Source organism: Phalacrocorax aristotelis, chromosome 1 (genome assembly GCF_949628215.1).
Source record: "Phalacrocorax aristotelis chromosome 1, bGulAri2.1, whole genome shotgun sequence".
NCBI lineage: Eukaryota > Metazoa > Chordata > Aves > Suliformes > Phalacrocoracidae > Phalacrocorax > Phalacrocorax aristotelis.
The window spans coordinates 26,879,815-26,895,817 of record NC_134276.1 but is presented as its reverse complement, the minus strand read 5'-3'; the positions used below and the strand labels follow the sequence as shown (position 1 = coordinate 26,895,817).

Here is a 16,003-nt window from a genome sequence, read left to right as displayed (position 1 = left end):
AGATCTTGCTCAGAGCATCATCTTCTGTTCTGGCCAAACTGTTTCTTTCTTCCTGAGTTTGTGTCACCAGTATTAAGTTCCAAGAAATGCAAGTTCTTTTTATTACTAAAACTCATCTTGAAAAGTTCTTGTTATTACCAAAACTCATCTTGAAGCTATCCTTTCTTGCATCTTTCTGTTTTCTTTTTTCTTTGTATCTACATTACAGTCTTAGGTTTGTCATACCTCTCACTTCTTGACATTCCCACTCAGTTTTTGCTTTTAAGCCAAGCGTTTCCTTTCCTCTCCCTTGTGTCAGCCTTTAACTAATTTATTTTTCTCTTTTGCATACGAAATACAAACCAGGATGCTGAAATCTTAATTTATGTTTTTAGATCTTTGGGAAAGTTTTGGGGTTTTCTTTTTGGAACAGAGCAAACTTATGACACAAACTTTCTTTTCTGAGAATGCTCCTACAATTCTAAGCACATTTTCTCCAATAATGAGCATTTATTTTATGACTTATCTAAAGCAGAGATAAATTTGTTACATGTCCTTGAGTAAGATATAAAACATCCTCTGAATTTTCAAATGTAGCTCCTCTTCTGACTGGAACCACCACAGATTTTTCAAAGTCTACAAAAGTGGAAGTGAAGGAGTAAAAACATTATATGAAAACTGTCATTAGCATCCCTTAGTTGGCAGTCACTAAAATTTACAGGCATTTAAAAAAAATCACTGCTGCTGTCTGGGATGCTGCAATTGTTTCCACATGTGAAAAGCAGTGTGTAACAGCCAGAAAGCCTGAATTTCCACTTGTGCTAGGCTAAAAATGACGAGTAGTATTTTTCAAAACACCACCAAGTACATTTAGAAACCTACTAAATTTTATAAGTCAAAAGTACTTAAAGTCTTTTTTGTTAAGAAATGCCTAACTAGATTATATTATACAGTATTTCAATGAATTCACTAATGAAGAAAGAAGTTCCAAAGGTCAAGACTAAAAAATCCCATAAAGCTCTGGGAAGGCTGCAAACATCATTTCTCTGCATTAACCACCATACCAAGAGCTCTCTGATCCTATGGTAATTTATCCTCTGCTTCTATAAGGTTCCCAAGGACTGCCTTCCTAACCCTTTCCTTTCCTCCTGCTCTGCATCAAGAGCTCCAAATGTTCTTTCTGTCCTTCCACCCTCTTTGTTGTTCACCTGGTCCCACTGTACCTTGGCTCTTTCTCCCTCCCTCAAGAAGACAGGAGTTGTGCAAATGCCCATCTTCCCATGCAATTCCATTTCTCCTCCTTCATCTCTCATTTTTATTTCTTTTCTCCAGACACAAAAGGAAGCTGCTCACCCTGACCTGTTCAGTTAAGCACTACAACACATGCAGGGCTTTATTCTGGGCAAAAATTTAAGGTACTTTTGGTTTTCCAATTATTCAAAAAGAATTTTTTAAAAAATTCAAACTCACATGTCACTGATATATCACCATTTATACTAACCAAAATGCTGAGCTGAAAGCTGAGGCTTCAGTGGCAATGAAGAAAGTGGTATTATTATACCTTTACATTCTTACAATAATAAAGCTGCAGATATTATCCAGGATTTGAAATGCTACAAAACAGAGAAGGTGCTTGTAAGAAATCTCTTGTTACTTTTCCTCTCTATTGAGGCAGAAGAAAGAAGAAACTTCTACTGTCCATGAAGATCTCCTGGGGAAAGAACCATGGAGGAATCTCTAATCTGGACACAACAGAAAAGCTCAGAGCATCTCTGTCCTTATTCCATAGACTAGTCTGGAAAGCAGAAGCTGTCAGCCTGACCTCCACTCACAGTGTCAACAGGCCAATGCATCAAGTGAAAAAACCAGTATTATTTTTGAGGAAACTAGGGGAGTGAATATTTCTGAAGGACCCCCAACTTTCAAGCAGGTGACCAAAAGGTTTGTGACTTCTGCTACCCTGGAAAGGTCACAAAAGCAGAAAGAGCCTGGCTTTGCTGGTACCTGCACAGCTGCCTGAACAAATGGAAACACAAACGAGGCTGAGAATACCCTAGTGCAAGTACCCTAGACTTGATGCATTGGGGAGTAATTGGGAGTGGAGCCAAGGAAGTAGTATTGGGCTACTGGCCCGTGGTTTTCAGGGAGGCTGATGTCATCTGAACAGTGTACTGCCTGTTACACACAGCATAATTGTACTCCGTGCCGTTAGAAGGGAGAGTTTGTTGGACACCACATCAGGTTTAATACTATTTATTAGCTCTCCTTGCCTTTGGTTTTGTTTAAGACACTGTATATATTTTTAATTGTCATTTTTAAGAGCACAGAGGCCTTTAAGCATAGGCATCCTACCCATAAAAATGCAACAGTAATATCAGCAGGAGGTTTCATTGAAACTTTGAAACTTTATCCACTCTTTTCTAATTAATTTTTTTTCTTCGTGACTAAGAGCTTTAACAGTGCATGCTTACAGCTGGTTTTAACTATGCTTTTTATTTTAAAAGCTAAATTGTGAGCTTTAAAAAATCACAGTTAATTTTTTAAAAATCAACAGTAAATGTATGTAAAGTTTTTGTATGACAAGTTTATTTTGGGAGGGAATGATCCTTTAAAGAACAAAAATTCTTAAATTCCCCCACCACCTTAATTATTTTTTTGTCCATCAACTGAATTTATCCCTTTTTTGAGAAAAAAAAAAGTTTCTCAAGTTATTTCCTTACTCTTCCTCTACTTCAATGACATTTCCCTCCTCAATACTGTCCTCTTTCAATCTTAGGAAATGCTCATACATTTGCATTGTCTTCTATAAAACTACCATACATATACATTTTTTTTGTGTAACTTTCTGACAAAATTGGCAATATATGAAATAAAAAGGGAACGTGAATATTTAGGACAGAACTTAATTTCTGTGACTTGGTGTAAATAACATGCAACCAGGTTTGGCTGTAGGAATTGTAGAAAACTATGACTGGATAGGAATCTATACATGGTAAGTGCTCAGGACATCTACTGACTACATTTTTTCAACCTTTTGACTTTAGACTCCGTAAGTCAGCAAAGGACCAACCCTTCAGACAGACGCGTTTAAACAATAAAGAACTCCAAAGAGCTAAACTGTCTTGAAAAATTTCTACCCAGAATGTAACCATTTTTTAAATTAATTTCTACATTAACCATTAATTTGTCAAAAATTAAAAACTTATAAAGATAGTTTTGAATTAAAACAAAAGATGGAATGACTTACTATGGAAGTTAATGTAGTCATAAGAGGCACAGACTAATGCAGTTATTGACAAAGTAGTTGGGTTCATGTTATGCTCACGGCTATCACCATAACAGAACATAGCAGAATAAAAGATACAGATGAAAAAGTCCCAATTTTTCTATCTGCCCATAATGTACATTCTTCCTGACAATGCATTTTTACAGTGTTTGCCCAATCTAGTTTGAAATGACCCATTTAATGAGGGTGTTACAATTTCTCTTATAAGATTTGTACAGCCAAATTACAGCCTATAGACCTTAGGAAACTTCTTCTGCCATTAAGGCTGAACTTTCCTGCCTGAATTTGATCCTGTAACTGCTAGTTAATCTGGTATCAGACCACGTAATATTCCTACATCAGTTGGAATGAGCCAACTCTCCATATTCCTGTCTTTCTGCTACATGTCCCTTTTGATTCCATTATTTCCTGTCAAGCTCTTGAAATCTCGTTCATAAATCAGTATTCTCTGTCCTCTCATCATGAGGACGCTCTTCCCTGAACTCTCTCAAATCCTTCCGGTAAGCCAATATATAGAGGATCACACCACGCTCATGAGAAAGTTCAACCAAAACATGAAAGAAAAAGGGTCTGTTAGTGACTGTTCATACCCCATGGCAATTTGGCCAGTAGTTGACAAGAATTCAGATGATCATAAGCAGGTAGTCTTTTGAACTACAGGGACACTGACATCTTTTGATGTAGAATAAAGGAAGGTATAGGAACAGGTCTAGAGAATACAGTTTTTGTGGAAAATAAATGTTATTAATAGCTGAACAAATGAGTAATCTTTACTGCCAGAAGGACAACTTACATGTTTCAGAAAGCCATTACACAGAACATACACATCATATTTATTTCTACTTATTTCACAATTAAGAACATCCCCTGCAGGAAAACACAGAAGAAAATGAGGTAAACAGGGAAACAAACAACAGAACAGGCCTTCTGAAAGCTTGCAGTAATGAAAGAGGAAAGGGTACTGAATCACTAAAGAATGCATTTTGGCTGTGACTGTTTTTTTCTTCTGGTTTATTATTGAAATAAAACATAGTCACTGAAGATGTTTTTTAATGCTTGGAATGCAGAACAGTCTCAGTAAACTGAAGTATCTGCTATGCGTACTTTGTCCTTCTTCTATAAATATAAAAATATACAAAATTAAAAATGTGACTTCATGTTCTACTTCTGCTTTGTTGAAAAAACAAATAGAAAAACTCATGGATAAAATCTTTACTTGTTAATGAAATAAAATGCATTAAGTTAAGAATGTGGTAATATAACTTTAGTGGTTTTCTTTTTCATCTGAACAAAAAGTAAATGCTGGCTTATCTCTTTGCTCTCAGCTTCATCGTTCTGTCACAAATCCTCTGCCGTGTTCCCACCCTAAGAAGGTGCTCTGAGATTTGCAAAGCATATTCTCTTTACTACAAATTGTGGTTATGATGAGGCTCCAACCATCTGCCAACCTTCAATTTATCGACTGCAGGACACAAGAACTATCTCAGAGAACAGGCAAACCTTCAAAAATAAAGGCTGAGAAGGGAATGACAGGGAAGTAGGTAAAACATACGTACTGAAAGGTGTCACATACAGTATTCATGAAGCTTCGGTGTATATTAGGATTTCAGTTTTGGAAACAGGTTATACTGTTACATTTAAAATAAATGTTTTCAGTTATTTTCAGGGTTTAGTTTATAAAGAAGTAATTCTGTTTGGATTATTTCCCAGAACGCATTCTTCAGAACTTCACTTTGTTCTTGACATAAATTGAAAACAATAATATAGATATACTGTACACTGGCTTCAAAATGGCATTAAAGAGGCACATTATCAATATGTTTAAAACATTTAGAAAGCTCAGCTTTGCATCTTTCTAAGTGAATGACTAGATAGTTAGACTGAGTAATATCTGTTCCAATAAACTGCTGTGTGTGAAATGTTTTGAATAATAGTTAATTTATGCTGAGGTAATGACAGCGTAATATAACTGAAATCTGTGTTAATAGGAAAAAAGCAGCCCCTTCCAGCTATTTCTGCAACAATCAGCTGCAGTAATTTTCACCCCATCTCTCTCTCTCTGTGTCTCTTCCATATAAAATATTCCTTTAAGTGTATGTTAAAATGCTTGTTGCTAATTTTAAAAATCAATAATTGGTACCTGTCATCCATATGGAGAAAAACAAAATAACCAAACAATAAAGAAGAAATTTTCATGTACAAGACCTATATTTTATATATTTCTGCAATAAAAGAGAGCAATTGTGGTTAATTATGTTCTTTTTATATCGACAAAACATTCAACTCAGTTTGGGTAAGACTCCAGGATGTTCTGAGAAAATGCATATGAAATTTCAAGCATAGATGAGAACTGGCCCAACAATTTATTCCAAATAATACTCAAAGTAGATTGAGACGTTTTCTGGGCTATAAGTTATTCACAAACTCACCCTAGTATTCCCTTGATGAATGAATTATCTGAGATATTTATCAAATATGTTGGCTGAAGTCTCATCAGGTAAAAAGGTTATCGGCAGTTTTTCAGTTTGAATGCTCAGTGTATCGTTGGCGATGTACATCGAGTGGGAGTGCTTAGCTCTGTCTGGATGCTGAGCTTTTTAATCACAAAAAATAAACAAATTCCAGACTTCCTGGTATGCCATTTTGGGCCCAAACCCACCTGTACACCACACTTTGTTTTACTTCCAGGAACTGTGTATTTTCTTGACTATGAAAAGATTCTGAATTCCCATAAACTTATAACAGCGCGATCCAGGAATGGTCATGAACTCACATCAGCACAGATTCACTAAAATACTGACTACCTGATAATCTCTAATACATTAATGAACTGGAGATATCACAATCAATCATTAATCTAACTGAAGGTAATTGTTTTAAGCAATGGTAGAAGGGCGTTTTTAGTTTTGAATCCTGTGGATCAGATTATATTGCTTACTCCTTGTCATAAATAGCTTGTGTTACTTAGGGTATGTGCTCCCAAAAAAGTTATTTCATAGTAAAATTGGATGCATAGTTAAAATGTTTCAGTTATTCTGCAGTAAACACCTTCTGAAAGCCCTTTCCCCTGAATGAGACACAAGTAAAAGAGCACACATTAATTTGAAAATGAAAGCCTATACATCGGGCAGTTACTGTGTGGTAACTGACCTCATGCAATTTACACTAATTCCTTACTGAATATTCTGATTTACGGTGAGTCCTCCTGTATTCAGTGTCTTCTGCAGGAATCTTTACCTACACAAATAACTATCTTACCCTCAAAAAATCCCTATGTTTTTCTTCTTGATCTACAGTGAGCTATCATAACAAAGTGACAGCAAGTAAAAACCCTTCCTTTCCTATTTACAGAAAAGAATACTGAGCTCTGAATCTCACTGGAAAGACATAAAAATTGTTATATCCATAGATGGTCCACAGTGAAACATAAAAATCCATCTAGTTTTCCACTGATAATCTCTTAATGCATACAGAACAGGCTCACAGGCCAAAAATACTATGAAATAATCAAGGTATTTTTCCCCAAAACAGTTTAAATTCAGAATAAAATTCCCTGTTGTGTATGTCTGGGTAACACAGTATTTGGGAGTGAAGGAGATGTAGGCTTCTCAAGAAAAATCAACCGAACACAAGAACACATTTCACAGAGGAGAACCGAGCTCTTAGCTTATAAGAAAATAATTTCTACTTTGATGATGACTTTTACCTGAATAACTGTTCTTGCTATACAGATTCCTCCAATTAACCTTGAAAAAGTGGATACTGATACTGCTTCCAGCTTCCTACTTGTTTCACCACTATCCGTATTCATGCCTAAGCAGGACTGCTCCTAGAAAGGAAACTAAGACCATCCCTTGTATGGAGGCAATTAAGCACAACTGAAATTGTAAGTGGCCAGTGCTGTGGGTACAATTCAATCAAGCAGATCCATAGGGGTGGTTTTGATATTCTTGTCACATCAAAGAAACGGTGCCCAGAAGAAACAGATCTAACAAGTTAACAATGAAATCAGAATAAATAAGAATAACTCTGAGCGAACACAAGAACAAGCACGTGGTTGCAAGGGCTGGCGTTACCTTGAAAGCATTATATAGTGCTATTAGAATAGCGTGTTAATTTTTTCCTCGTAAATTTGCCAGGCTCAGACACCAGGGAAAGGCTAGCATTCCAGCTCCCTTTGTTAAAGATATATCTATCTTGCTGAGTCTTGACAGCCCTATCATGTCAGCCCTCTGTAGTAGCAAAGAGTGTTTCAGCAAGGAGGGGGGAAAAAAGGAAAGAGAAAAAAAATAGAAGTGAAAACTGATGTGATCTACTGTGCTTCCTGTGGGCATATTTCAATATAGCAGATCCAGAGGGATGCTTTGTTATTTCTGTCAGATCAAAGAAAGAGATAACACAAGAAAATATAAGAGGAAAAATAAAACCCAGAAATGAGGGTAACTGAAAAGCACTGCAAGGTTGCCGCATCATTATGACTTTTCAAATTATTTAAATATGCTAAATATCAAGTCACCACCAAATAAATAAATATTGCATAGGCCATATGCTCTGTTAGCTGCCAGCAAAACTGTCCTACTAGGATTAGTTTACGGGCACAGCAACTACCTGTCAAACACTAGCAATTTTAATCATTTTTCAATTTGCTGTGTGAGTTGCGAATATGCTCAGGTATTTTGACAGGTGGCTGCTTGGAACAAATACCTGAGCCCAGTAGTTTCACACTGCCTTGCTTTCCTACGCACTTGCAAATCCTGTCAGACTGGGGGGACGCAAATGTTTGGTGAAGATGCAGCAGTCACAGGGAAGTCACTGTGCCGCACTGCTAAGCTGTATTTGCAACTCACATAGGACACGAGAATGGTACAAAGTTAGCTTCAAGTCTCATGCAAACCAATAGATATGTGATATAATGTTTCAGCTGATTTTTCAGAACATTTCTACTCACAAACAAGCTGAACATCTGGAAAAAAAAGTAAATGTAGATATGACTGATTTTAAAAAATAAACAGAAAACCTGAAATGAGTACTTTTCTGCACAATAGGTGTGTTCTCAGTACCACATTGATTAATCTATTATGCGCCAACTGCCCACTCCGTTATTTTGTGTTTAACCTACAAGGTAGTACTGAAAATAATTTTAGCTCTGTGCTTGCATTTTCCGATGACCAGTATAACTGTGCTGTTCCCTTTCAGCCACAACACTTTGCATCATACAGAAACAAGTTCCTAACTTGAAAAAAACCACAACTCTCTAGGTTTTTTTAGTGTCCAGATTTCCAGGTGTTTGGGAAAAATGAGGCTCCTAAAACCTATAGATGTTCTGTGAGAAACCAGGGGAGGAACTGTATTTTCCTAAAGAAGTGAACCAATAACACTGAAGCACCACGAATAAGCTACATTTCTGATATTGTTCTTTACACATTAACATTCTCAGCATCAACCCCCTGAGTCAGCCAAATCTGTCCAGTGGAAAGGATTTGGATTATGATGTAAACTAACAGTAAAGACAATTCCAAATAACATCTAATGTCCAATATAACTACTGTTTACATATTAAAAAGAGATACAGGCTTTGTACCGGGGATGTTCTGTCATGTTTCTCCACAGGAGAAGACTGTCATGGTAAAGTTCATTATCAATTACTGCCTTACAAGTACAAGATGAGTTAAGCTGTCATAATTTTCCCAGCCAGAGATCCTGTGCTGTCAAAGAATGTCAATTTTTAATCTGACAAAAGGAAGAAAATTATCTGTTATTCTGACCTCTAATTTCTTGACATTTTAATGCTGTAATTGCTGTGGTTAGTGCTGCAACCATGATTTCACCTGTCAAGTAAGAATGAATCAATATCCTTAAGCTGTTCTTCAAGTTTTAGCTTTCACCTCACTGCTTTTAGTTTAAAAAAGGAAAAATTTACAAATAGAAAGCAAAAGGTTTCAATAAAAAAAAGCAAATGAAAGAATAATTTGGGGCTTGAAAAATATTTATTTTGTTACATATTTTTTCTCCTCCTTATTATAGTATGAAAACAATTTTGCAAAGTGCAGAATAAGAGAGACCATTAGAACTGATAAAACGAGAATTTCTCAATTTCTAATCATAAAGATCTGAGCAACATAATTCAGTTTTATATATTCTGTGGAGCATTTTGGTCAGGACTTTCATTTTTCCCTCATCACTACCTGAAATAAATTATAGTGATCAAATATTGTTTTTGGTATCAGAAAATTACAAAGTTGTCTCAAAAATGAAAATTAGTATGTTTAAATAAAATCAGTATATTTTACCCATCCAGTGCAGATCTTAAGCCGCCAAAGAGTTACTAAAGGGGCAGACATATGTGATTTCATAGGTGTTAGTAATCTAAAACTTAATGCTATCCCAGCGTTCTGGTTTCACCCACTGTGAATTTGCAAAGTAGAAAATAAATAAAGCAAGCCAGATGGAGAGTCTTCTAATAAATAGGCCCAAACAGAACAAAAGCACAGGATGGCCATTTTTCCAGTGTTAAACAGTACAGACTTCTTAGAGGGCTCCTCCACTCGTGTGAGGAAGGTGTAAGCAATGGCTAGGATGAATTATCCCGCCATTGAATATAGTTTTGCTCCAGCTAGAAGGCCACAGAAATTACTCCTTTACCATTCTTCATGGAAAGCTAAGAACAACATATTCCTCAGTGGTTAAGCAAGGTGCTCCAGCAAAGGGCCAAGGGTTAGCATGAACAGGTCATGGGGATCTGCCTTTTTACATTATGTCTTTCAATCAGCTCAGACCTAAAAGGGGGGTGGGGGGTGGGGGGAGGTTATTTGGAGCCTTATTTCACTGGACAGGTTCTGCTGGGAATCAGCTCAATATGAAATTAGTTACGGCCACAGTTTGAGGATGCTACTGCTGTATTTGAGCCCATTGGTCTGATAACGGCTGCTGCCAATAAGGTTGTATTGACTGGCTTATTTTACAGCCATTTATTGAGAACATTCACCATCTTCTGTGTGACAGAACAAAAATGTTTCAGTTTATTTAGAAAATAAACATCAAGAGCATTTGGATACTGAGAGATGCATTTTTCTGGACAACTGCAAAGCTCAATTAATTTTAAATTACAGTATTTCTAAGTTAAGATGCCAGATACCACGGCCTGCCACTGTAAAACATACTTAACAATTGTTATCACTGTTTTTAAAGGTGCTAGTGTTCCTATCCTTACATTTCTGTATGTACAAGTGGTCTTCAGAGGCTTTTAAAAGATCTTTTTGCTTTTATTTTCTCGAATATCTAGTAAAAGCCAGAATAAAGTAAAGAAAAAAAGCCAACAAAACGATGTACATAGAGCATATATACTTGTAACAGAAAATGACATCCAAATAACTGACCTACTAGATCATCAAGATGTCAAATGCGTTATTAGTGGCCAGAGAATGTCTGCTAGTTTCATAAGTAGAGGTAAGGGAAACAGAAGAAAGCTCTAAAACTGTCTATACTTAGAAATGTATTGTAATTTCTTATTAAGAATTAATAAAAAGTATTTTTTAACTTTTTTATGACAAGCCACAAATCACCAATGTCTGAAAACTGTTGGAGAGGAAAGAATACTATTTTTAAATGTATGCATACAACTTTATGCATCCTATGCATAGGATTCATTTTTTTCTAGACATGTTGCCTTCTCATTGTTAACAATGATTTTCATTTACTAATCTAACTTGTGGCAATTAAGATAAAGTTATGTTTTTAGATGTTTACATGGTGTAAATAGCCTGAGAGGTTTATATGCTATTGACTGACAGGGCATGGGTTGTATGTACAAGTGAGTGAACAAAAACATCTCCATGAATTTCTTGAAATTTCTGATGACAAGTTATGCATGTAAGTAGAGCCACAAGAGAGTTGAAGAGTCTTATCATGTCATAAGATGTTAAATAAGGTGCACAGACAGACAGATAGACCTCAATCCTACAAGCTGCCCTGTGGGAGTAGACCCTTAAAGTCAAGACGTAGGAGACTGACCATGCAAATCAGGTCCTTAAGCCATGCAAATCCCTTGCATTCATGGTGCTTGACACCTGTTTTATACTTTAAAAAGCCTTGCCCCTTCATATCTCCTGTTTTGTACCTTACTGATTTTTCTTGTGCTCAAAGTTTTAAATCCAGTAAACCATTATGTAGACGTTAGCATTGCATACTTGAGGCAGTGGGATGAAAGCAATCCTGGCCATTCTTAAATTTAAGCGAATGCTAACTGTCTACAAAGTGTAAGCTTTGCAGTGCATGGTGTGAAAATCCAGCTCTAGGAGGTTAGGGTTCTGAATGTTTTTTTAGCTCTGCTCCTCAAAAAGCACCAAAAGCAACAAGATGCAACAACACACTACTTAAAAACAACATGCCAAAACCCAATATTTAGCTGAATACGAATGTTTTCTAGAATCCATTTCTTTCTGAAGTCTGTAGATTTCTGTCTCCAAAATTGGAAAACAAACAAACAAACAAAACCCCATCGCCTGGCAATGTATAAATTATTACTGTTTTGCATACAGCAGATGGCAGCTATCTGGGGGAATGGAAGATTTTGTGTACAGCTTCATCACAGCGGTACTCATCTAGCAGCTGTTGCTTCTTCACACTTTTCACCAAATTTCAATTGTTTTAGCCAATGAATGGGTGATATTAGAAAATGATCATTCAAATTTGTAGCCTTACTAAAAACAGTCGCTGGAAGGAAACGTGTATCAGCATAGCTAGCACATTATTTTTTTAATTACTGATAAATTTAAAAAGCTCACTTCTATATATGCACACATACACATATTTCACACATACATGTATACAAATATAAATAGCTGTATGCACAAAAAATAGCAAACATTTTCTGTTTTGGTAGCACTTTGATTATACTTTGTGATTAACACAAAAGAAATCTGAATAATTGCTACTGTCACTGTAGCAAATACATTCTTTTTCACATACATATTCTCACCAACATTGTCTGACTGAAAAAGTTAAATATTTTTCCATACGACTATGATGCAGCTTTTTCTTTCAGCTTTTCCATTCTAAGTGAACTTAATAAAAGTAAATTATAAAAAATAGCAGAATATGTATTACACATTACATATTACATTATAATTTCCCGTATCATAACTGACCATTAAATATATTAGTAACTTGAAGCAAACAAAATACTTTGGGACATCTGTTTTATTGCTAGTTCATTAATACTTGCTTCTGAAGTCACCTAGGGCCTAAGTTGTGAATAAAGTCACACACAACAATTTTCTCCAGCAGTGAAAGATGGAAAAAGTACCATTTCTTGTGAGATGACAGCAGTTTTTAGAACGAAATGGCAGTAAACACCTACCTCCCTGAGGACAGGGTCAGTGATACTGTCCAGGTTCACAGAGCCTTCATAGGTTAGGTAGTGGAAAACGTTGAGTGCACGCACTGCTTCTGGTCCTCGTTGCTTGTAGCCAAATATAAGGTCAATCCACTGATGAAGTTGACATGACACAAACTCGCTTTCCAGGGCCTGCAAGTGAAATTCAGAGTTAGGAATTAAATTCCATCTTGCAGTTCATGCATAAATTATGTCCTACCTTTTCCAATTAACTGAGGAAGCATAATAGGTATCATTACATTTCCTGTTCAGGCTTATTTGATATATTTGAAATCCTTCAAACATTAAAAAACAGAACTAATTATATTGAAGAAAACACTAAAAAGATACTCCTCTTTCCTTCAGCTTTATATTATGCTAATTTTCTTCTCAGCTACTGGGTTTCTCCTAGCTGCAAGGGTTTTAATTATTAATGTTTGGGCTTGTCAAATAAGTTAGGTAGTTTGTCAAGAAAAACTGATGAAAATGGGAAAACAATTTCAAAAGCCCAGTCTTCCAACTCATTTTCTAACTAGTTCTAATTATTCTTAAATCTAAAATGGAAACTTGAGCATTAAAAAGTTGTATCAGCAAAATCAGTTTCTGTGGGAATTGCGACTCATTTCTCAAAGGAAAAAAGCATTTTTCATGCTTATTTTTGACATTAGGTTGGTTCACCAGAAAAAACACAGGTTGTGACTAGCTAGTTTCAAAATGGGTTCGAGGATTTCTCCTCCATTGTTCAGCATATGGAGAGATATTAATTCTAGATGGAGGAAATGATGATAGGATTACCACTGAGCCCAATCCAACCAATGTGCCTTTATCAGACATGATTGGCATCATTAGTAGCTATCATCGCCTGAATTGGAGCTTTCGAAAGCTGAAGGGATTACACAGTTTCTCCTTACCCCCCTACCAGACTGCCTGCCTTAGTTTCCCATAAGCCTGTACCTGGATACATAAATCATTCTCCTGTAAATACTCATCATCTCTTTAAGATGGCATCCTGGCACACTTATTCCTTCTTTTCCTTTTCTTCAGAAAAATAATGTGATAAACAAGAACTGGTAGTAAAATAAAGATTCATGGTTCATTGACCAAGTTTTTAGGTGACCTTGCCCAAACTCCATCACAGTCCTGATTTTGTACAGTGTCATGTACATAGTTCCCTCAGTCAGAACAAGTGCAGTTCAGTTCTCAGGTCTGGGAACTAACTTTTGATTAGTTTGTTAGGAAAAAAAAATAAATTACAGAATCACAGAACAGCTGAGTTTGGAAGGGACCTCTGGAAATAACCTGGTCCAACCCCTCTGCTTAAGCAGGGCCACTAGAGTAGGCTGCCCTGATGGCTTTTGAATATCTCCAAGGATGGAGACTCCACAACCCCTCTGGGTAAACTGTGGCAGTGCTTGGTCACCCTCACAGCAAAGAAGTGTTTCCTGATGTCCAGAGGGAACCTTCTGTGTTTCAGTTTGTGCCCATTGCCTCTGGTCCTATTACTGGGCACCACTGAAAAAAGCCTGGCTTGCTCTGAAGAAAAAAAATACCAGCCTTAATGCAATTTTTTTATGTAAACATCAATGTCAAGCTTATCGCTACTCACTGCATACAAGCAGAGCTGGCAGCAACCCTCTATATCACATTATCTAATACTTTTCATTCTCAAAGTTTCTGGCTTTTTTTTTTTTCTTCCCCTGAGAAATCCTAATTCCTCCATTGTTTCCAGCACAGTGCCACTACTCAGTACAAACACTTTCCAGCTAGGACAGAGTTTCATGTCTGCTCCAGGAAAGTTCAAGTTTTACAGGGGTTAAACTTTGGAAGAAAAAATATGTTTTCATTTTATTCATTTACATCAAAATGAGGCTGCTTCAGAAATAATCATTGGAAACTGTACTACTGTGCCATGCACTGCTCACCGGCAGCAGCCCCCTGCCCACCATCCCCACATGCAGGAACAGCCGCAGACAGGGCAAGCCACATGGGTCTGGCTCCCTGGGTAATCACACAACCATTCCTCCAACATTCTCCCTGTACTGCTCCATGTGGAAGCGGAACTCACTGTGCTTTGGTGGAAAACTGGACCCTTTTCTGTCAAAACCAGTGACAGTTATTTCTAAGGAAAATAGATGGGAAGGCTCAGGCTTAATAGCTGACATGTAGCTCAGTTTTCAGTGGCTTCAGTTCAGCTTCTTTAACATAAGAAGCTGTAAAGAAATGTTACAGCAAACTATATAAAAACTTGTTGCTTCCTTTTCAAAATCACAGGCCATCATATGCAAATGGCAAGTAATATTATTTAAATAGCATTAATAGTGCTTAATACTATATACTAATAAACTAATACTATTTGATTTCAGATATGTTTCCCAATAAATAATTAAGAAATGAAGACCCTTACTTATATTGTGTTGTGTGCATGCAACATGATATAGCCAGTGACTACATCACCCCATATAATCTTTTCCATAGGACTTTTGCCTCATTTAGCATGCAGGATGTTAGCATGCAAGGATAAAATTAAGTATGCCACAGCAACCATATATAAAGCATTTCCTAACTTTTAAATGCTCAATTTTTAATATTTCTTTGTATGCAATAAAATAGAATTGACAGTCTGTTGTCCTTCCAGCATCCATCTCCGACCAGCTTACAGCGAGCAGCCTAACTGTTCTATTCCTCCACCAGACTTGCATATCTGTGTTTCTTTTGCATCTGTATTGGTTATTTATTTATTAAAAAGTAATTTTAAAAAATTGTTAGGCATTTGCCTTGGTCAAAAATAGCATTGCTATTTCTAGAATACAGAGAACATTTCAGGAAAATGGCAAAACTTTTGACTCCTTAAAGATGGGACAGTACATTTCAAGAAATAAATGCTTGGGTCAAATGACCATATTTTACCCAACACCTCCTCTAACATCCTCTTCTTGGTCCAACCCCCCTGCAGTGAGCAGGGACATCTTCAAATAGATCAGGTTTCTCAGAGCCCCATCCAGCCTGATCTTGAATGTTTCCAGGGATGGGGCATCTACCACCTCTCTGGACAACCAGTTCAAGTGTTTCACCACCCTCACTGTAAAATATTTCTTCTTTACATCTAGTCTAAATATACCCTCTTTTAGGTTAAAACCATTACTCTTTGTCCTATTGCAACAGGCACTGCGAAAATGTTTGTTCCCATCGTTTTTATAGGTCTGCTTTAAGTACTGAAAGGCTGCAATAAGGTCTCCCCGCAGCCCTCTCTTCTCTGGGCTGAACAACCCCAACTCTCAGCCTGTCTTTAAAGGAGAGGTGCTGCAGCCCTCGGATCATTTTTGTGGCCTTCCTGTGGACCCACTCTAACAGATCCATGTCTTCCC

The 16,003-nt window shown here is 36.7% G+C and overlaps 1 protein-coding gene across 7 annotated transcripts in view; it reads right to left on the bottom strand.

The window, feature by feature from the left end:
- NBEA (neurobeachin) overlaps positions 1 to 16,003 on the bottom strand; it is a 507,728-nt gene that overhangs the window by 33,931 nt on the left and 457,794 nt on the right. For all 7 annotated transcript variants that reach the window (XM_075085055.1, XM_075085072.1, XM_075085081.1 and 4 more), the window contains one exon: positions 12,624 to 12,791. In XM_075085055.1, coding sequence (XP_074941156.1) covers positions 12,624 to 12,791 — 168 coding nt within the window. The remainder of the gene's footprint in view (positions 1 to 12,623; positions 12,792 to 16,003) is intronic.